The 24,447-nt window shown below is 34.2% G+C and overlaps 1 protein-coding gene across 1 annotated transcript in view; it reads right to left on the reverse strand.

The window, feature by feature from the left end:
* Positions 1-10,429: 10,429 nt before the first annotated feature.
* Positions 10,430-24,447, reverse strand: part of LOC126979793 (homeobox protein BarH-like 1b) — an 89,548-nt gene continuing 75,530 nt past the window's right edge. Inside the window, exon 2 of the mRNA XM_050829336.1 lies at positions 10,430-16,033. Within this exon, the coding sequence (XP_050685293.1) occupies positions 15,642-16,033 (392 nt within the window). The 3' untranslated portion in view covers positions 10,430-15,641. The remainder of the gene's footprint in view (positions 16,034-24,447) is intronic.

Consider the following 24,447-nt stretch of genomic DNA (forward strand, 5'->3'; position numbering starts at 1 on the left):
CAATCAAATAAATTTTTTTTTACACTATTTTCAATTTAAATTTATTTTCTATTTTTTAGTTGAATTTTATATAAAGCGTGCTTTTTAGTTTTTTTTTAACTATTATATATTTTTAATTTTTTAGTCAAATTAGTGTAATTTCATCGGTCCTCGATAAATCTACAAAGTTTGAACTAAATCTAGCCGTTTAAAGTGGGTCAAAATCGCGCCCAAAGAAGTCGGTTACAAAAAATACAAACATACAGGTGAAGCTAATATAAAGCGTATACAAAATATATATAATGTATATTATGCCATGCAAATCTGATAGAGAGAGATCTATTAGTTTGCTGCTACGGAACATTTATAGTCGAGTCCGACTCGCATTTAATCGCTTTTATAGAAGTCTGTTAAAAATTTACAAGAAATTGTTATGCTTCAAACAAAGCGACCTCTTGCCGTAGGCGGTACGAGTTGAGACGCGTGCCTAGTAACAAATTAATTATTATAATGACACTTTAATTATTAAATTAACACCGTGAAATCTGTAATTAATGATTGGAGAAATATGAAGACGATATGTCGGTTTCGCTTAGAATTAACCAACTTGTTTTTATTTTACTTACCGTTAGATAATCTATTCTCAATCTGGTTTTCATCATACTTCCTTTTATATAATAACTAGCTGACCCAGCAAACGTTGTATTGCCGATATTAAAATCGCGATACAAAAGTAACTGTTGATCGTAGATGGGTGAAAATTTGAAGTTGTATGTATTTTTTAATGCTGACTCATAATCAAATTTAAAAAAAAATGTCAAAAAAATTCGTGTGGACCACCCTTAACATTTGGGGGGATGAAAAATAGATGTTGTCCGATTCTCAGACCTACCCAATATGCACTCAAAATTTCATGAGAATCGGTCAAGCCGTTTCGGAGGAGTTCGGTCCCGCACACAGTGACACGAGAATTTTATATTATATTAGATATTTAGACTTGATTAAAGAATCAACGAAATATAGGGATGCATAAAGTCAATTTTTCAATACAAATCCGTTCTTACTAACGGCCGTTCCCAATACACTATCTACAGATAGAGATAAATTACTACGTTCCACTGTCAGTAATTAGCTGTCAATAATCTGAAGCTGTCCCAATATACCCGATAAGGATCACTTTATTAGGACGCGGGAATTGCAATTTCAATACAAACTACTATCGCTGGTAACCTACACGTCTTCCCATTGACAGACAGCGTGCACAGATAAGGTGAGTTACCGACGATAAGTTTATTGGGACAAAAAGTCAACGATAGTTACGATTTTTATCTCAAGTAATAGATAGACTGTATATTCGGAACGGCTGTAAGTCCGTCAAATTACTGAAAACTTTATGAACTATTTACTACATTTCAAAAATTTCAAGTGGTATAAATATAAATTTATATCAGATGTACCCTTGTGGTGGACAAGGGTCTTTTATAAAAAAAATGTTAGGATAATTTTCATTTCCGCAATATTTAAAAATTTCTCATGTGTATATAACACATTCTCCAACGTAGAAACACACTGGAGTACTTTTTAACGTTTTTCTGTTCTCGAAATGATTTGAGTTTATACACGAGGCCTCCTCAGAACGTGTTGACTCGCCAAAATCTCGGATTAACACTAAAGAAAAACTCAAATCAATTGGATAGTTATGGATTTCCGCAAAGTAACGCCTACTTCAATAAATGTTCTTTTGTTCATAAAAAAAAAACGAATAAATTTCGTAAAGTCCTAGCTTACCTCTACTCCACGAAAGGAATATTTCTGTAAAATTTCAAGTCTCTGGACTTTATGGTTCCGGAGATATCGTGATTTGACTCATCACGATATCTCCGGAACCATATACAGTACATAGGTGGAAATGTCCTATATGTATATAGAGCAGTTCTTTTTGTATATTGTAGATTGTTAACCGAGGGTCGAAAGAATCAATTCCCGAGGGTTATCGGAAGTCCGAGTAGGAATTGATTTTTTTTACCCGTGTTAAACACTCTACTTTTCATTTCGAATATGTGGAAAATATAACTATTTATTTATCTAAACTATTCATAGATATTATGTTATAATATTAGTAGTACCTATTTAAAATTAATTGTCAAATTAGGACAATTTATGTCGACTTTTTGAATTTTAAATATCGAACTCACCGCGTAATTGTTGCGGCTTATTCCGCTCAAAGAAGTTTGTGCTAAGTTCACACTGGCTGCTTAGAAAGTCACATGGTCGCAGCATTTTTTTATTAGTTTTTCTTTTACATAAAACTCTACACAGCTGACAGCAGTTCTATTTTTAAAGTGAGTTAAAGTAAGTAAGTTTTTAAGTAGTAAAATTGTAACTTTACTCTCTTCCTTTTGTTATCTTGAACTACCAATTAATTCCTCCACACAGCCCTAATTTTGAAGGACTTTGGGAAGCGGAAGTGAAATCCACGAAATTGCAACTCAAGCGAGTTATTGGAGAAGCTACACTCACATATAAATAAATAAATTCTTTATTGCCCAATACAAGTGTCCTAAGACAACTTACTGGGAAGTCTCAACCACAAAAAATGTATATCTTATCTTTGAAATAAACAAAATTTATTAAATTTTGAGTGCAGTGTGGTATAATAGGGTTTTTTTTTGAAAATAAGGGACGAGACGAGCAGGACGTTCAGCTGATGGTAATTAATACGCCCATATAATACACATTACAATGCAGTGCCGCTCAGGATTTATTAAAAAACCCAAAAATTCTGAGCGGCACTACAATTGCGCTCGTCACCTTGTGACATAAGATGTTAAGTCTCATTTGCCCAGTTATTTCCCTTCAGAGCGAAACACAGTAATGTTTAAACGTTGTGTTACCCTTAATCTAGCTGGCTTCCTGTGGAAAGGAGCCTCTTACTGGTAAATATTCTCCTATTTCAGTATGCTACGACTTAAGTATTTTGTGGTGCGTGTCTTGGATCATTATAAAGATAACGGCAGTTCTTACGCTTGTTGGGCTATTTATGCGAAAAAAATGGTCAAAGAACATTAATTACCCTGTGTTATTATTCTAAAAGCATTGGATAAAGAGCGTACATAAGTGATATTTAAGTAGATCTTCACCACTAACTGTCAACTCGTCACAACTTATTATTATAATCATGATACATCGACTAGTAAAATAATAAAAAAGCTATACGAAATGCGTATTTAATTAGTGTTTGCAACACCTTTACAATTCTTGCGTTGCCAGCACTTTAAAAAACAAACGGAATAACAACCTATGATTATTTCCAGTAATTATTTTCAATTTCGAATTGCTACGTTCGAAATCAACAACTGTTTTCGAACCGCTGCGACGTCTTGCAAAGATGATCAAGACAAAGTTCATACCTTGCGATACTAAGGAGCTATAATGTTTAAACTCAAACATGCTATTTTATACTTATTCTGCTTGTAATAGAGACTAAAACATCGTGTATCAATTTTGAGGGGATAAATGTGTGTGGTACATTGTATAGCCGAGGGGCGTCGTTAAATTGGTCACATTTTACAATGCAACGTTACACCCTACCATCACGCGTGCCGACCTCAAAATTACAGTATTAAATTTCGAACAAAGAGACCGAGCGTTCTACTTTTAAATTTTAAATTTCTAAAGCCCGCGAAATCAATAAAGCCAGCCAGTTCTAATTACTTTATCGAGTACATAAATTATCAGGTCTTGGCCGTGTTATTAAACCTCCTTTCTTTTAATGTATGTTTTGAGGCATTTGAATAAGTTAATTTCTCTGTGGTTTCTTTGCGGGTATTATTTTGATGGTATAATTAAGTTTTGTTTAAGTTCCTGTCTTTAAATAAACACCTTCATTGTGTTGCAATGAAGCAGTCGTTTTTAAGTTTGTATAAAATTATGCAATAAAATTATGTTATATTTTATAATATCAAATATAAGTGTATGACGGCCTGGTTGGAGCTTTTCCATGTATCAGCAAATAGGCGTCATTTTTTATCCATATTTTTGATCTATTTGCACTTGACGTCACTATGACGTCACGTTTTCACTACATATTAAAGAACAAATTCCTCTGCCGCGTCTGTCTGTCTGTCTGCTCGCGATGAACAAAACAACTACTGCACCAAGAATTAGATGTTTTTAGTGTTAGCTTATATGAATTTAATTTAATAAACTTTGTATATGTAACCTTTGACTCCGTATGCGATTTGGCGTTGCTGTTAGCATACCGAGGATATTAATGTTAAATCAATAAATTGATTTTCATGCTATTTTCACCAATGGATAGCGTGGTTCTCGTGGAAGGTTTAAGTATATAATTTGTTAAGGTTTGTATACATTTTTGTATACATTAACGATATTTGTTGGAGGTGCCGGAAAAAGAAGCCCTAGAAAAAGGAAACACTGTCTAAACCCATTTAGGCGAGAGGTAAGCAGAAAACACGCAAACAAGGCATTTTTAGACAAGTTTAGTAGTGAAATTACACCATTTGGAGCTATGAACACTATTTTATCATATAACACATACCCTTTAGGCTTATTTGTAGGTTTCTAATGTTTGCTGTTGGTTATAAGTTAACACTCCAGAGCTATTTTGAACTAACACTTTTAATTGCAGTTAAACAAGGTTTTTCTCGGCATGACGCATTTGTTTAGTACTATTCTCAGAAAAGGTATTTATATAGCTTGTACTCTTTTTGTGTAGGTCCATTTATTCAGATTAGTAATCAATAATGAGAATTGTAAGCATATAAACCGTTTGCGCCTGTTAAAATATTACGATATCTACGCAAGGATTTTGAAAATGTTGGCTTTGTTACATAGATCGCGGGTCGGTAGCCGTGAACTCATATCGCTGAAGGTAGCATTTAGTGTCGCCTTAAGATATAACAAATAAATGTATGAAAAGTCGGCGATGGCATACCTGATCTCTTAAGGATATCATGCATTTTAATACTTTAAAAAATCGGCATTAATATAGCGGTAATGTATTGTTTACACAAATACTACATTAATTCCTATATTTTTCTACTACATATTATAATTATAATCATTCAGAAATACGTTTTGTTTCAATTTTAACTCATTAACTTTGATTATACATTTCATATATATTTAAACTTCATTATTCCCGAATACTTACATCATAATTTTTCTATTGATAGAACAGTTTCTATCCGGTCAACTAGTGTATAATAAATCTAACTAGTAAGTCAACTTGTCCACAAGATGGAGCAACGGTAAAGTGCGGTATGAAGGAGAGCGGCGCGGACGTTATCTTCCTGCCTGTGCTGTCCTCGGTCATACCGATTCGCTCACTTGCGTACCGGTACTTGTATTTAGGTATGTCACGTGCTTGAACTCAGTTCCAAGTGTTTGATGTTCTATGCCGCAATATTGTTTTAGCTTACTATTTCTTAATAATTATTGTAGGTACTTAACAATTTGTTATTTTAAAGTGCTATTCCCAATTCTGGGGTGAAATATACAAATAAAATTTGTAACCGAAAATTTGTTAGATTTGGAATAGCGTCATCTCAATTCAATTAACTAATATGCAATTACTGGGGTTGAGCAGGTTATCAACTGTAAAGTAGATCCTGTAGATGAAGCCAAAACCTGAGAGTTGAAAAAGACAGATCATAATTTATGATCCATGCTCCATTCGGTTGGCTCAGTTGGTAAGAGCGTCGAATGCGAGAGGCATGGGTTCGATGCTCGCATCGTTCATAAATTCTGGTTATTATTTGTAGTATTGAACTTATCAAATTAGTACTTTTACATTAAATTGTCATCTTATCGCACGTTTTTGTGACAACCCTAGGATATTTTAGCGACTTGTCGTCGGAACTGTGTTTTAGGTATTTAGCAGCACACTATTATTACCTATTTTTTTTATAACAGTAGGGGATGAGAAATCCCCAGCAGGACGTTAAGCTGATGGTTATTGATACGACCCGCCCATATCAATGCAATGCCGCTCAGGATGCTTGAAAAACCCCAATAATTCTTAGCGGTACTACAATTGCGCCCGTCACCTTGAGACATAAAGATGTTAAGTCTCATTTGCCCAGTAATTTCACTAGCTACGGCGCCCTTCCCACCAAAACACAGTAATGCTTAAACATTACTGCTTCACGGCAGAAATAGACGTCGTTGTGGTAACCCATAATCTAGCCATCATCGTGTGCAAAGGAGCCTCCTACTGGTAAAAAATGTTATTATTACACATTTATGACGTCACTAAGATGGCGCCCACTCCCCATCTCAACGAGGTGGGTTAATAATATTAATAAATGTATTAACAACTTTTCTATATATGATATTAATAATTGTGATTTAATCTAAGAACATCTAAGCGTCCAAATGTTTTGAGTTTCCTTGAGTGTTATTTGCGCCTATATTCGTCTTCAAACAATTCGTGTTTCACCTCTACACGAGGCATCCTCAGGAGATGTTAACTCGCCAAACTCTGGCACGAGATGGAAGTCTCGGATAATTATGAATTTCCACAAAATAACGACTGAAATCGCCAAATATTTCATTCTGAATTTTACAAGATACTTATAATTACCTATATACCTACAATTCTTTCACTTATAGAATTTTTACGCTTAATGCGTAAAAGGCTGTAGTTAAAATATCAAGTGTGGCACAAACAAATTAACAGTGTAACCGAATCAGGCAATACGTGGTCAAGTCCAGTATATGTGAACTATAATCACATATAACGTGTATGAGTTACGGGGTCAGCATATTCGGTCGTTGTTGACCAATTATCAAATAACAAACTTTACACCGTAACCAATCTACAAATTCTCGTACAGTTTTAACAATTTTAATTATTTAATGTAAGGTTTGACTTCAGCTGTTATAGGCACGGTATTCACTTTGGAAATTATTTTATTATTTTTGAAGTTATCTTATATATACGAGCAATTATCTATATTAATATTATAAAAAGGAAAGATTTGATTGTTTGTTTGTTTGTTTGTTTGCATTGAATAGGCTCAGCAACTACTGAACCGATTTGAATAATTCTTTCACTGTTGGGAAGCTACATTATCCCCGATTGTAATAGGCTATATTACATTTTCAAAAAATTAGGGATCCCTACTAAAAGTCCAGTAATGTAACCCAAGGTGTAAAAATACGTACGCGAACGACGTCGCGTGGTATCAGCTAGTTGTATATATACTCGTATAACCTGAATCTCGGAAACGGCTCCAACGATTTTCATAAAATTTAGTGTACAGAGGATTTCGGGGACGATAAATCGATCTAGCTAGGTTTCAATAAAAAAAATATATAACATTAGAATACAAAGGTAAATTTCGCCACTATATGCAAGACTAATAGCTCAGATGGGACATTTGGTGACTTCTTGACAAGACCCCGGTTCGAATCCAGATGTCGTATTAGTTCTTTTTTTTTTTGTTCAAGCTTTGCACGTTCTTAAAAATGTTGTCGCTCGTCCGAATATTACTTCTTTAGGCGCGTTATGAAAAAATTATTAGGGTGAAATTTTAAGATGCGCGCGCATCACTGTAACACAAAAGTAACAGGGTGAGGTTGGTTCCTAAAATTTTCTGACGTTTGCGACATTCGTTATTTTTTTTTTGTTTCTTCGTCCATTATTACGTCAGGCAAAGGGTTCAAGCCCGTACAGCCGTATTTTTTTAATAAATAATTGTCAAAGCCATCTTTACAAGATTTTTACAATATTGTTCTTTCTACAAACGTAGAATATAGCAATAAATAATTTTAAGGATTTTTGCTTTGTTACGCGTCGTTTTTAATGCGGTATTCAACAGCACATTACAAAACTACTGACCGACGTCAGCGCTGACCGGCGTTCGACCACTAAATGCAGCCTTTAAGTATCACCGCCATACATTTAACTTGATTTAAGTTCAAAGTTCGCAGAGAGATCTGATCCAATGTATTTTTCTACATAAATTAAGCCTTAACGATTATGCTATGTAGTTTTAAATTTTAATATAATATTTATAAGTTTATTTCTTTAATATTTCCTTATAATATAAAAATACAAATTTTTCTTTAGCGTAGAAGTTACTAAAATATTTGTCCTTAATAAATATGTGTCGATGTGTTGAAGTTAGATGAAATCGATATAATGAGAGTAAACTATTTCTGTCTACCCTCTTAATTCGTATCTTGCTTTGCTCACTTTTAGAAATTTAATATGTATGTATGTTTGGACAGAACAAAACTAAGGTGTATTTTGTCGATGTATTCACACTGGGCTAAACAGAACTAACTATATAGATAAACTAGATTATATTCTTTATTACTTTTTATTAAATATTTATTATTTTATATCATTTATACACGATTCATATATTGCAGCACCTTACAAACTTTTTTTTTTATGGAAAAGGAGGACAAACGAGCGTATGGGTGGCCTGGTGTTAAGTGATCACCGCCGCCCACATTCTCTTGCAACACCAGAGGAATCACAAGAGCGTTGCCTTTAAGGAAGGTGTACGCGCTTTTTTTGAAGGTACCCATGTCGTATCGTCCCGGAAACACCGCACAAGGAAGCTCATTCCACAGCTTTGTAGTACGAGGGAGAAAGCTCCTTGAAACCGTACTGTGGAGGACCGCCACACATCCAGATGGTGGGGATGATATCCTGTCGAAGAGATATCTTTATTAAACGAGCCTAACACCAGCGGCTCTAGGAAACCTTAATACAGTCCCAGACATTATTCCTGAGCCCGGACAATTACTGCGTTTCGGTCTGAAGGGCTAGGAAGGAATATACTGACTCAACCTTCCCTGTCTGGCGAAGATGCTGTAGCAAGTTCTTTTATGGCAGAGGAGGTAGAGAGAGTAATCACGGACGCCTACACTCTTGCAACATCAGAGGAATTAAAGGAGCGTCGCCGACCTTTTAGATAGGTCTACGCACTTTTTTTGAAGATACTCATGTTGTAGCGTCCTGAATATACCGCGCGACTAAGCCAACTGACTGACTGATGCCGGCTAAATTATGGGTAGGTACCACAACTGCGCCTATTTCTGCCTTGAAGCAGTAATGTGTAAGCATTATTGTGTTTCGGTCTGAATGGCGCCGTAGCTAGTGAATTACTGGGCAAATGAATTTTAACATCTTATGTCCCAAGGTGACAAGCGCAATTGTAATGCCGCTCAGAATTTTTGGGTATTTCAAAAATCCCGAGCAGCACTGCATTGAAATGGGCAGGGCATATCAATTAAATTACAGTTAGCTGAACGTCCTGCTCGTCTCGCCCCATATTTTCATGAATATAAGTTTTGTGGAAGAAAGTTCTTTAACCGCAATAGATACGAACTACAGACATCCAGATGGTGGGGATGATATCCTAATTTGTGGCGAGTCGTGCGAAGGTGGAATTGGGCGGCAGGAATCAGTTGAAATAGGTCTTCGGAACATATCTATATATAATGAAAATGGTCTTTGTTTGAGGCTCATTCACGCCTAAACCACTGATCGTATCGACATGAAACTACCACCATTCGATGCGAAATTTATCCTAGATGGTTTATTTATGATGTTGACTACTTATTTTTTTATTGTATTTGTAATGAGATGAATAAAATTTAATTTATTTCCTTTTAAAATTCGCCCAGCGAAGCGGGCGGGAACGGCTAATATATATATAACACTAATATTAAGAACATGACGTGACGAACGTGACGAATCTGCTTTCAGGTCATAGCGTCTAGGGGCACATACCAGAAGATCTAATAGTTAATGATTTTGGCTGAATAAGAACACCTGTTGTTAAGTGATCACCGCCGCCCACAATCTCTTGCAACACCAGAGGAATCACAGGAGCGTTGCTGGCCTTTAAGGAACGTCTACGCGCTTTTTTTGAAGGTACCCATGTCGTATCGTCCCGGAAACGCCGCACAAGGAAGTTCATACCACAGCTTTGTAGTAGTTGGAAGAAAGCTCCTTGAAAACCTCACTGTGGAGGACCGCTACACATCCAGAACTATCATTGAAATACAAGGAATAAATAAAAACAAGTAATATTAGAACACATAAATTTATTATTTACAATAAAATGTATAATACAAAGCAAAGCACATTGTGCCAGAGATGTACTTTAGGAACAAGTATAATTATAAATTGAAATTGGTAAATAATATTTAGACTTATCGATAAAATTTGTAATTATTTACATTTATATATTAACAATGTTATATTAAAGAAAAGAATCATAAGAAAGAATCAGTTATAAAGATACCTACTATAATTAGTGTAGTTTCTTGTAATTTTCACAAATTCTTATTTTAAGACTTAGATAATTTATACGCAAGGTTACAGGCAAGGTTTATTACTTTAGTATGCGTGGCAGCTACATCTTACACTTGCGATACGTCAGTCACGTGTCAGTCAGTGCGTTGCTGAAAATGAGGTTAAGGCGAAGAGTAAGCAGAAAACACGCAAACATGGTTTAAGACAAGTTTTGTGGTGAAAGTATAGCATTTCGAGCTATGAACACTACTTAATCCTGTTACACATATCCTTAAGTCTTATTTGTAGGTTGCTAATGGCTTGCTGTTGGTTATAGTTAACACTGCCGAGCCTTTTTGAACTACTATTTCCTTTGAAGTTAAACAAGTTTTTTGGCATGACGTGACGCATTTTTTTGGTATTTCTCTCAGAAAAGTTATTCTTATAGCTTGTACTTTTTTGTGTAGGTTCATTTATTCAGATTAGTAGTGAATAACGAGGATTGAAGCATATAAACTGTTTTCCACACAAGAATATTAAAAATATTGGCTTTGTTACATAGATGGCGGGCCGGCAGCCGTGAACTAATTTCGCTCAAGGTCGCTGGCATTTAGTGTCGCCTTAACAGTTCGCCGATATTTTTTTCGACACACATTGTTCACAGGATATCTGGACGTATAAATTATTTAAGATTTAAAATATATTATCATATTGATGAACGGGAATGATAATGACGAAACATAACATCAGCTTTTTAATTTTATGTCATTTTCATACACTGTTCTTATTGTAGTTAAAGGGTATGCCAAAACTATGCCAATTGTACTTTTTACTATTATTTTGATTTCAATATTAGCGTTTTTACAGATTTCGACAGCTTTTGAAATTGTGATTCTCTTATTTTTCTTACTACCGACAATTGTTATTGTGTTGTGATTATAAAACAGTCGGAAGTATTTTAAGATATTAAATGTATGAAATGTGAGCAAATATTAAAAAAATCTAATATTTTAGGATGAGAAAAGGTAACCTGACTTGTAATAGGAAATTTATTAGATAGATGTTTAAAACGATGAGATAATATTAATTCTATAACACGCGCACCGTGACTCGAAAGTGTACCAATTGGGACGTATTTTGACAGGAAGCAACTTTTGTTTACAACTTTTGTAACAAGCTTGGTGAATTTTATTTTTTCTTATTATTTTAAAGCACAATATCGTCCTTTTTACATAAATTCAAAGATTATGCTTTTTCATTTTCATTTCACGAATTATTTTATACTTATTTTGAAATTACATAAAATGAGAATTTGACAATACCCCTTTATATAAGACTTAAACTAGAGTTACATTGCATTTAAATATTTATATAATAACTAGCTGACCCAGCAAACGTTGGATTGCCGATATTAAAATCGCGATACTAAAGTAACTGTTGATCGTAGATGGGTGAAAAATTGAAGTTGTATGTATTTCATCAATCATACAATTAAACAAATTTAAAAAAAATGTCAAAAAAAATAAAAAAAACGTGTGGACCACCCTTAACATTTAGGGGGATGAAAAATAGATGTTGTCCGATTCTCAGACCTATCCAATATGCACTCAAAGTTTCATGAGAATCAATCAAGCCGTTTCGAAGGAGTTTAACTACAAACATCGCGACATGAGAATTTTATATATTAGATATATTAAAAAAATGTATCAAGAAACACAAACTAAGTGTATTTGTAAGTTTCGGGTCATAGAAGTATTTATCTGAAAGTTAATTAAATAATCAAAAAATATTTGCAATAAAACTATCAATATAGGTATATATACTTCTTATTATTATATTCTTACTTATATAATATTTACAACACATATCTGTCATGTGGCACTAAACAGTTATTGCACAAGTAATGTTACAATATTGCCCAAATTTATTTAAAATTTTAATCATTTACCTCTACATATATTATATTGCCAGCAATAAAAATTATTATACTTGTACATTTCAAGATAATTCACGGATCTATGATTGACACAATATATTAACGTAAACTAAATTTGAACGAATTTCTACTTATTCATAGCTTAGATAATTTATACGTCTAGATAGCATGTGATAGCTATGAACCCATCGAATAAAATAGCGGCGAACTGTTAACCTCTATTTGTAATATATCACTCATACTAAAACAAAGTGACGTAAAAATGTAATACGTATCAAGTTACGCACACTAAAGTTATAAAACTGACCTGTTGTCATGCGTTGCCTAACAGCAAGATGCTCTATATAGACGTATAAATAATCTAAGTTAAATAGATCTGATAATAGAAATGAAATTTCCGAAATTTAAAATTAGATGGGCTTTACGATAAGCGTAAATAAAAACTTAAATTTGAAGCTTAGACCAACGTCTAGATAGACTATGACAGCTTTAACTGTCAAATTAAGTTTAAGTCCTTTAACTTGAGTTAAGTTGAAAAAAAATGAGCAATGCATAAACTAACACAAAGAGTCATACAAATCGCGAGTGTAAGACGTAGCTTGTCACACACACTAAAGTATTAAGCCTGGCCTGTTTTCATCGGTTGTCTAAACCCACGAGAGACTCTATCTAGACGTATAAGATTAGAAAGTCAGTTATTGTAAAATAAAAGAAAATCTATCATGGAATATGTGACCAAATCATTCGGTTTACTCGTAATAATGATTTTAAGTATCAATGTCATTATTTATATGTTATAACTAGCTGACCCGACAGACTTTGTTCTGTACATAATAAATAAAACACTGTTTTGTATAATTTTGTCAATAATATTTCATAGTATCAAGAATTATTTCGTAGAATATACTCCCTGTTGTTATAATGAAATTGTTTCACAGCAGAACTGTCAAACCGTGCGTCAATAAATTATTCTCTCATGGAAAATATGTCCATACAAAACAATAATTATAAAAGGAAATAAAAATAATTATGGGTCCCAAATTGAAATAAAAACTATCCTATCTCTCAAGTTGGACTAAACTGCACTCCATGAAGTAATCCCCATTAAAATCCGTTCATTAGTTTAAGAGTTCACTGGAAACAAACATCAGGACACTGGATTTATATATATTAAGATAAGATACAATAGTTATTTTAACCGTTATATTTTCTAGTAAGTACAATAGGCACATGAACTTAAAATTCACGAAGATAATATTAATATTTTCAACAAATTATTAAATCAACATTTAACTACTTTGTAACTATACTATTAAAATCAGGTAGTTGTATGTACAAAAAAGCTAAATAAATTGTAACTTCAAAATAATACTGACATTAATTGTATGTAATTTTTTATTTATTTATTTAAATTAACGTAATTGTAATTGCACTGGTTTTTAAATGTAGAAAGGAACTAATAAAAATTGTTAACTTCCATTAAATTTATTAATCATATTAAAATTACTGTTAAAACTTAACAGGATATATTTGCGGTCATGTCAGTTCACGACTGTTTTCTCTTTATAGTCTAAACACATGATCAGATTTGGTCCGACCGAACCGTTAGACGCGGTCTGATCATATTCGATGGTATGCCGCATTGTCTATCGCACAAAATTATTATTATTACTGTCCGGACTGTACCGAGTATGAAGGCTTCCGTACAATTTTCTATTTAAAATGGCAAAAAATCACATTTCCCTTATGGGAGCGAAATTAAATATTAATTTTTATCTGTTTTTCATATTTATTGTTAAAGTCGCAACAGAAATACATAATCTGTAAAAATTTCAACTGTCTAACATTATTACTGTCCGGACTGTACCGAGTACGACGCCGGCCCAATTGGCGCAAGACCGGACGATCCGATTGTCAGTCCGTACCAAATCCGACCATGTGCTTAGGCCATTAATTTTCAATCCTACATCAATATCTTTTCAAATAAGATCAATAGAAATATTATCTGTATTTTTTTCTATAGATTTTGTTTATTAACATTGAAATATTTTTCTGTTTTTTTTTAGTGTAAGATTACTTAAAAAGGCTTCATCAAATACACAAAAGCCATGTAGGTATACAGATCAAAGAGTCTAATTCAGCAAATTTCTTTCTCATTCGGTTTTCAAAAGTTATGTTTTGAAATATGTAGTAGGAAACCTGGATTTGTGAGTAATTTACTTTAGTCTTTGTCATACTGATTGACAGCCTACCCGCGTTAAAGCGACAGACACCTTTAGGCTGGGTGGCACCAAATTACTTTAGCAATAACATACATGTTAAAGTACCGGCTAAGCAAAAAAATGTGTTGCACTATTTGACAATTTTTAGATGACGTCATTATATTAACTGTTAACCGTAACCGTCCAATCTATTGTTAATGTTCAACAGCTAGATAGCGACCTGTCCAAAGTATCAAATAAATATTCGATATTGACTTGATATTTTACTTTAAAATTTTAACTATGCCAAGGAATACGATGGTGCAACACATTCCGCAGACTATTTTAAAGCCAGCGTTTCTGAATTCGACTTAAACCTTAACTACAACAGCTAAAATGCAACCCAGCCTTAGAATTCTCAAATCTGAGATAGGCCTCAGTAATGTTATTTCTAATATCATAAACAGATATTGGAATATTTATCTTAAAACTATATTCCATCTACAGATTCAAAAGCTGGATTCAATAATAAATAATAATTTATCTCTAATAATATTAAGTACTAATAATCAACTATCACATTTATAAATATGTTTATTTGTACAACCATCTAATTATTTACAGATTTAATGAATTAAAAACTAAAACTACGGCGCCATATGCTTTTAACATGGTACCTACTATTTTTTAAGTCCGCCATTAATCAGTTATCTGTATTGGTAAAGTCTAAACTTTATCTGCTACTAAGTATATTCAGATTTGATATTGTATTTTATTTATTACCGCATTTTAAAATTAATAATATAACAGAAACCTCTTTTTATCCTACTGACTTCATCAAATTCAATCAAAGATTTTTTTTTATTTAACCGTGAATATATAGAACTCTTATGTATAGAACTCTTTTGATTTTTTATTTTACGCAATCAAGACTTTATCCAAGTATATTATAACGTACGCCATTAATAGTATCTATTAATAATATAGATAATTAAATAAAAAATAATAATTTTATCCTCCAAATTGAATAACATCAGAAGTGGGATGGGAAATTTTCCCAATAACTGCGCTAACATTTGCGTGTCGGACATGATTAACTGCTGGAATAAAACATAGATGGAGCCGTAACGTAACACCGGTTTATAAGTCTCATGAAAGCACTGTCACTTTAGCAAAAGTCACTTTAGAACTCAAAACGTCTATCGTATGAGACGCTTGGCGCGATAGACCGCGCCGCCTCGTTTCATTTAGAAGCGCTCACTACTAAGTTAGTAGCAGCTTCCTCGCTTGCGCCTATACTCATGGCTTTCTTCTTCAGAATACCCAAGTCTGTTACATTCTCAAGAAAACTCTTATGAGCTGAAAGCACCTTCGCACTTTCCACATCCTTTTTTAATTCCTCCATGTCCCTTTTCAGTTTCGCGCGTCGATTTTGGAACCATGTTATGACCTGAGCGTTGGATAGCCCAAGAGAGCTTGCAATCTCATCTCTATCGGCTGGCGACAAGTACTTCTGATAAAGGAATCGTTTCTCCAGCTCAAATATTTGGTGGTTCGTGAACGCTGTTCTGGACTTTCGCTTCTTCTTCGGCTGTGGTCGGGAATTGAAGAGATTGAGGTGACTTGACTGACTATCTGTGGACAAGAGAAAAATCATATATAATATCATATAATAATACAGCCCAATGGTTAGTGACCCTGCCTAATCAAATCTAATCAAAAGGACACGGAAATGACACTTATGAGTGTCAATAAAAATATTTTTCTATTTGAATTAACCGCCACTTCGTAAAGGGATGAGCTAATGAGAAGAAGTAGCAAGAAACTCATTGCCACTCTTTTAGATTAACATTTACATTTTCATCGTTTTACAAATCATTTCAATTACAATATATGTAAAGTGTAAAAAATACTCAAACGTCAAATGGTCAATGCTTTACACGAGTAAGTCAAAAAAGTAAATGTAAATTAATACAAAAAAGAAGTTGTTGAGTACAGTAGAGACCCTGAGACAGGACAGACCCTGGGTTTGGATCCCGGTAACAACGATTATATGATGAGTATGGATGTTTGACTAAAAAACCTTACGTTTAGTCTGAGTACCTAATCCAGTAACGCGCCCATTACATCTACCCGGCCTAAGGACCGATAAAAAACCATGGAGTAGTTTGCGTAGGTATATTTTGTGTTTCGGTTGCGCCTTAGCTAGTATCTACAGAGACTTAACATCTTAATGGTTTTTGAGTAATGCAGTAACGCGTCCGTTACATCTACCCGGCCTAAAGACTCTCAAAAAACCATGGAGTAGTTTGCGTAAGTATATTTTGTGTTTCGGTTGCGCCTTAGCTAATATCTACAGAGACTTAACATCTTAATGGTTTCTGAGTAATGCAGTAACGCGACAGTTACATCTACCCGGCCTAAAGACTCTCAAAAAACCATGGAGTAGTTTGCGTACGTTTATTTTGTGTTTTGTTTGCGCTGTAGCTTGTACAGAAACTTAACATAGCGACCTCTACCTGTCTTCCGTACAATGTTATTCCGTATATGTCGACAAGTAAAGGTCTTATGTCTGAAAATGAAAAAGCAACAGAATGGAAAATATCTTTTGAAAGTTTTGAACGTATATTTTATATGACTAGCAATATAATTATTTTTGTTACAATAAACTTAAGGGTATTTGGTTTTAAATATTTCATAAGGTGCAAAATCCTCGTGTGACGTCATAACATTGCGACCGCTCAGTTACCCGCTTTCAAGTGAGTGTAGTGACGTCACGGTGGTTAGCAACCCAGCTGCGCAACGCCTAGTATTTCGGAAAGTATTTGTCGTGTCAAAAATATTTTTACCTTTTCATTTAGTTCTGAGAGAGCATAATTTAAATAATAAACCAGCTAAGTGGGACTCGGACTACGAAGGGTTCCGTACAATTTTCTATTATAATGGCAAAAAATCACATCTCCCTTATGGGAGCGAACTTAAATATTTATTTTTATCTATTTTCATATTTATTGTTAAAGCCGCAACAGAAATACATAATCTGTAAAAATTTCAACTGTCTAACCATCACGGTTCGTGAGATACAGTCTGCTGACAGTCGGACAGACAGGCAGTCGGATAGCGGAGTCTTAGTAATAGGGTTCCGTTTGAACCCTTTGGGTACGGCACCCTATAAAGCAAAATTAGATGTTATTATCATTTGTAGATCGTTTCGATCGTATCATCGAATCAGAAAGTAGGAGATCCGTAGGAGAACCAAAGTTACCGACATAGTCCAAATGATTGCGAAACTGAAGTGGCAGGGCACATAGTTCAACGGACAGATGCCCGTTGGGCAGTAAATTCCTCGAATAGCGATCACGTACCGGAAGACGCAGTGTTGGTAGGCCCCCCACAAGATGGACCGACGATCTAGTTAAGATCGCCGGAATACGTTGGATGAGGGCAGCGCAGGACCGATCGTCGTGGAAATCTTTGGTTGAGACTTTTGTCCAGCAGTGGATGTCTTCCGGCTGATGATGATGATGATTAATTGCAGTGCCACTCTGATTTATGAGTTTTCTAGAATCCTGATTGTAATGCGCAGGATATTAGGTACTTAACATCGGCCCCGTTTCGTCACTACTTATAATAAAAAGATGCAATGTTTCCGGAGATTACCACACACACATACACACACTTACAAAAACTCTCTATAGAATATTAATGTTGAGGCTTTGTGATTTCGTCATGTCGATTAAGTCACATTCAAGGTGTGTAAGTTTGCGTCGAAACCTCCGTGTCGGATCCGGAATTTTTTAGCCCGCAAATATAACGACGTCTTTGAATTTCGCCTCTTTTTTGGCACTTTTGGTGTTTTATTCAATCCTAATTGAGGTACGGATTCGTTAAGGATGCGATTAGCTTATGATTAATAATCTTTTGCGGCGGTATTCTTATGTTGTTCATCAAATGTTCTTATTATTGTGATTTCGTTGAATTCGATCGTGCCGATAAATGAATGGAATTCAGCGTAATGTGTTTTGAATAGTTATAACAAGCTTTATAAATTATGAAAATTATAATCAATAAAGTTTTATATTTTTAGTGTTATGTATTATGAAATATTAAGTGATATGTTTAAGTATAAATAAAATAGTGATTTTGATTGAATGTGGTGAATTCATCCAATGTGTTCCGGCTATCTTGACCAGATCGTCGGTCCAACGGCCATCTGTCCGTTGAACTATGTGCCCTGCCCACTGCCACTTCAGTTTCGCAATCATGGGGGCTATGTCAGTGACTTTGGTTGTCCTACGGATCTCCTCATTTCTGATTCGATCTCGCGGGGAAACTTCGAGCATAGCCCTCTCCATCTGAGCCACAATGAGCTTTCTCATCAGAATGATTGTTACTTAGTCGTAACTCGCCTAAGGATAGCGTAAGGATTGTGTGGGAAGGGATAAAGTTTATTGTACCGGACCATTCTAGAATAATAAATGATATTTTAAAATCGAGTCCACAGTTACCCAATATATATATATATATATATATATATATATATATATATATATATATATATATAGAGCATGTAAAACACACAAATTGTTAATTTTCTTTAAAATAAATTTAAAACTTTACTAGATTATTTAATCCATTCATATAATGAGGTTTTATACATTTAGACAAATCACGTCATATAAAAACAAAGCCTAGAATGCAAAAAAAGATTGAACATGCCACAAATTACACAGCTTCTTATACTATACAATTGTTTAATATATTCTTGATATATATTCAGTTCAGGTTACGTAATGTGTTGAATTTAGAACGAGATGAATCTGTCTGTCTGAAGACAGTGACAATAAATTTTTGATAATGTTCTGTATGTACATATAAGAATTTTCTAGAAACTGTGATATTCATAATGTTAACACGAGGAACAAACATAAACTTGTTATGCCTTCTACTCGGTTGGGTCGAGTTGGTAAGTCTATTGTTGGGTTGGTTTATATGCTTCTACAATATGATCCCAGAAAATGTACAAAACAAATGTGTTACGAAAATTAAAAGAATTGTTAAAAAACGTTTGTGTGGGAATGGTTACTATAGCATAAACGATTTTCTTAATGACACCACGGACTGGGAATAAAGCGAACACCCTCAGGCTCTTTAATTATAAATGTTTATTGTACGATATCACATTGTAATCCATATTTTTATATAAAAAAAGCCCGCTGAGTTTCTTGCGCCCATTCTTCTCAGGTCTGAGGCAGTCTCTTTTGAATGAGTGGTAGTTTTTGACGTTCAATAAGTGATTTTGAATCCTATTTTGAATTAAAATATTTGGATTTGAACACACGACTAAGGAGAAAAGTGTGCTTACAGGATGTAAGTTTGCGCTTACACTTTAAGCACACTTTTGCCGTTCCGCAATCAGACTGCGAATGATATGTCCTTATATGTACTGGTATATAGAACGTCATTGTATTCATAATATTAATATTTATTATTAAATTCATTTTTCAATTACGTATTTTGCCATACAATTAATTAAAACCTGTGAAATCGTGAATCCTGAATTTGATTAAATGGCTTCATTATAAACGAATCTACCTAATATACTATGTACTATATAGCATATTATACAATTCAGAGGTTCGCAGGTACTTTGGAAGGCTTCGTAACAGAGGTCAGACATAATAGTCCACTACTAACGAGCCAACGTCAAGAGAAAAAATGACATTGAATATTGTTTGAGAGGTTCTTGATCTTTGCAGATATATCATTTATAATGTATTCTTAATTGAGTCAGATGAACTAACGACAAGCAGGCAAGACATGGTCAAGGATAGCTACAGATAGAGTAGTAGAAGTTGGAAGAGGCCTTTGTCAATAGACAAACAGATAGATATTGATTGACATTTAGTTTAGGATAGAATGTAAATAGTTATATTTGGTAATTTTACTACCAGTGTGACGTTCACCTGATGGTAATTGATAGGCCCTGCCCATAACAATGGAGTGGCGCACAGGATTCTTATAAATTCTCAAAAATTCTGAGCGGCACTACAACTGTGCTCGTCACCTTGAGACATAAGATGTTAAGTCTCATTTGCCTAGTAATTTCACTAGCTACGGCGCCCTTCAGACTGAAACACAGTAATGTTTTCACATTACTGCTTCACGGCAGAAATAGGCGCCGTTATGGTACCCATAATCTAGCCGGCATCATGTGCAAAGGAGCCACCCACTGGTAAGTGTAATGTTTGCGTGTGTGTGTATGTTTATTGTAGTATCTAAGTTAGAATAGTCATTGTTTGTATAATACGGCATAGAGCTAAGTTTCGAGCATAATTCGTTTTTAAAGGTACATTTATTCTCATTTTGAAATACGATTCCAAATTAGTGCCAACATGAGAAACATAATTGAATGTGTTATGTCTCGTACCAACATTATAAAGTAATTCTATGTGTCATAATTCTCTGAAATACTTGCGTATCAATGGTTTGAAAGGCTGTGCGGTAAGCCGCAGATATTAATAAAAGCTTAACAGTAAAAGGTGTCGTTAAGTTAAACTGCCTATCCATTGTGCGTTCGAGGCGCTAATGTACATTATCATTGTATCGTATTTAGTGCAGTTTGGCTCGAGTTGCGGATAATCTCACTTTAAAATAGTCTATGAGTCATTTTGAACACAACTTAAATTACAGTTGAATTTATGTTACTTAAAAGGCATCTTAAATAATTGTTACTTTGATCGTATTACCGAACACATAACGAAATATCATTCGCAGTCTTAAAGACAATGTATGCACACTTTTCTCCTTAGTCGTCTGTCAACTGTCACTGTTCGAATCAAATCTGAACTGAATACATGTTTTACATTGCTGCTTTTTGACCAATTATTATTTAAACGACTGGACTAAATGCGGCAATGTATAGATATAGCAGTCGAATATTAGTATGGTGTAATTAAAAGGCATAAAAGGCATTTATTTTCTCAAAATTGATTCCTTTAGAATTCTTTTTGATGTCATTTCTTATACTACTAGATACTACTACCGCTTCGGAAACAAAATGGCGCTCTGAGAGAGAAGAAGCGACACAAGAAACTCTCCCAGCATTCTTTTTTGCGCTCTTTTCAATAAAAATATACAATATTGTACAGTCATTTCTATCGCTATAAAATAATCACAATCTAGTCCCAGGCTGTCCGATCATTTAGATATTCAGCAGTGGAGTAATAGGATTTACGACAGAGCCTTTTTTTTATAAAACATTTAAATTTATTTATAGATAATCCCTGCACAGTGGCTGGGACTTTATTATAGAAGTGTATACATTTACCCTTAAAGCTATTATGTATCTTATGAAGGCATGTTCCATTATTGTTTCGGCTTTGTTGTTATACAACGTGCATTATCTATTTATAGAATGTCATCGGTAGGACCATATTATTATCGGCCGTTTTCAATAACGTACGTAGTTACGGATACATTGCTGTCACCGTTTAATGACAAGATCTTATCTATCTATAGTTATATCCCATATAGTTATATTCCAATGGTTTATGTCGATAGGTTATTGAAGTGTAAGTAAGCGTTTAACGATAGATTTGTGTACCTCTAGTAAGTTAAACTTAGGATAGATAGGTTATTGAAAACGGCCGTATATATATATAATGTAAAACACTCATGGTAAGAAAAACCTTATTTTAAATATATGTATGTAGGTACCTGTCACGGACTAGTAAAAAAATGAGGACTCCGTGTCACCTTACATAACAGTGTAACACCAAAACAAGCCGATTAACGTGTAAATACATAGCCCCACGCACACATTTAACAGGCCGATAGGCGGCCATTATGAGAATTGTCATCGTCTGTGACAGATCAGTTTGCGCCTCAATAAAATATTTTAAAAATTCATTCGTGCGTTGTGAAAAAGTGTAAAAACGATACTATCTAAGTATTTGTGGCCATATAAGATTATTTAAGGGAGAAAAAATTGTGTAACCAGTATCCCCCGTAACCGCACACACACTAGCATAACGGTGCTTCACTTACTACTATCACGGCGCGGAGTCCTTCTTTTTTTACTCGTCCGTGGTACCTGTATGTATTTATTACTTAAAATTACAAAAAAACTATGACTAACTAACTAATGACTTAAAAATGTTGCTATTATCTTTTCTAACAAAGTAAAACAATATTACATATACTAAGTTTGACGCAGTAGAAATTGTCATTAACAAGACTCTCTGATAAAAAACTATTACCGCAAAACTAGTTTACAAATAACAGCGGATGTAATAGTTACTTAAGTTGCCGCTGAAGTTGTTAAAAACGATTTTCTTCATAATAAAATCATCTCTAATTATTTCTTTTAATGAGTATGATTAATAATTTCATGTAAGAATACTAAGGATGACAATATGACGAATATAATTTCGTATACTATAATACTAGCTGACCCGGCAAACGTTGTTTTGCCATATAAAGTATAATTCACGCGATAGTTTTATAAGTAATAAAATATTGCCTATATTATAGCCTGTAGATCATTTTGTTCTATTGTCAATAGTTTTTGCAGCGCACGCAATAATAGGTTTTCTATTTTACACCTTGTGTTACAAAATAGCAATTTTATTACGGATCCCTAATTTTTAAGAAAAAAAGCATAGCCTATAGCCTTCCTCGATAAATGGACTACCCAACACTGAAAGAATCATTCAAATCGGACCAGTAGTACCAGAGATTAGCGCGTTCAAACAAACAAACAAACACTGCAGCTTTATAATATTTTATAGTATATGTAACCTCTGAAACCTCTGAAATCAGAAAGGCTCAAACTCCAATCTTTCAAAACAATGCTCCATAATTATTATTTATTACAGTGACAAATACATTACTAGTTCTTTTCTTGGAATTATTTACTGTATGTGTATGTTTAAATTATATGCTGTATGTTTAAATGATATGATAACAACACCTTCTGTTATCTTTTCAACTAAAACTAATTTATTACAGGTTGCCTGGTAGAAATCGCTCTTAAGCGATTAGGCCGCCTATTGCTTTTTGTAGTCTCGATTTTTGTTATGTTTAATTATTATGTGGTGTGCAATAAAGATATATTTCATTTCATTTATGTTTGCTATAAGTATTTAATTTGTAATTTCAGCCGGAAGAGTTCAACTGCTGGACAAAGGCCTCCCCCAAAGATCGACATCGCGATCGGTCCTGCCCTCATCCAACCTACTCTTGCTATCTTGACCAGATCGTCGGTCCATCTTGTGGTGGGCTTCCAAAACTGCCTCTTGCGTTACGTGGTCGCCATTCCAGGACTTTACTTTTGGGTTTCCACGGAAGACCAGCGTTGTGGATTATTTCGAAACCACAACTATGCTGAGTTGGGGGCCCATTGGCGTCATTAGATCATAATTAGATTAGTATAACTTTAAGAACTATTATCAGAATGTATAATGACGTCAATAAACATTTTTTCTTTCTTTCTTTCTTCTTTACTATTAGTATGGCTTTATTATTAATATTTTATTTTTTCCGTTTGAAGGGCGCCGTAGTTAGTGACAAAGAAGATGTATATACCATCGCTAGTGACATAACAATGACACTTAACATCTGATGTCTCAATGTGACGAGTGCAATTGCGATGCCGCTTATTTTTTATTTTTTTTATATAAGAGTGGGCAAACGGGTAAGAGGATATAATACTTGTCTTTTAGTGAGTAGTTTAAATAAATTTTATTAGAGTTGGGCGCCAATGTAATGTTTTGATTTGTAAGTTGTTCATAACATAATGTAGTTGTAGTTTTATGAGAAGTTGAAATAAGTTTTGAAGTATGCACATACACGTGATACGAGTGGTGAGGGAACCACCCATAGAAATTCGCAACACCAGGGATCAAGAGATCCGTTGGTTACAATCTAGAATTCTATGGCACTGCATTGTAATGGGCACATAACCATCAGCTAAAGGTCTTCATGGTCTCGCCACTTTTTCGCATAAAAAAGATATATATAATTGTTCGCGATGAACAAAAGAAAGA

This window comes from Leptidea sinapis, chromosome 4 (assembly GCF_905404315.1).
Source record: "Leptidea sinapis chromosome 4, ilLepSina1.1, whole genome shotgun sequence".
NCBI classification, from domain to species: domain Eukaryota; kingdom Metazoa; phylum Arthropoda; class Insecta; order Lepidoptera; family Pieridae; genus Leptidea; species Leptidea sinapis.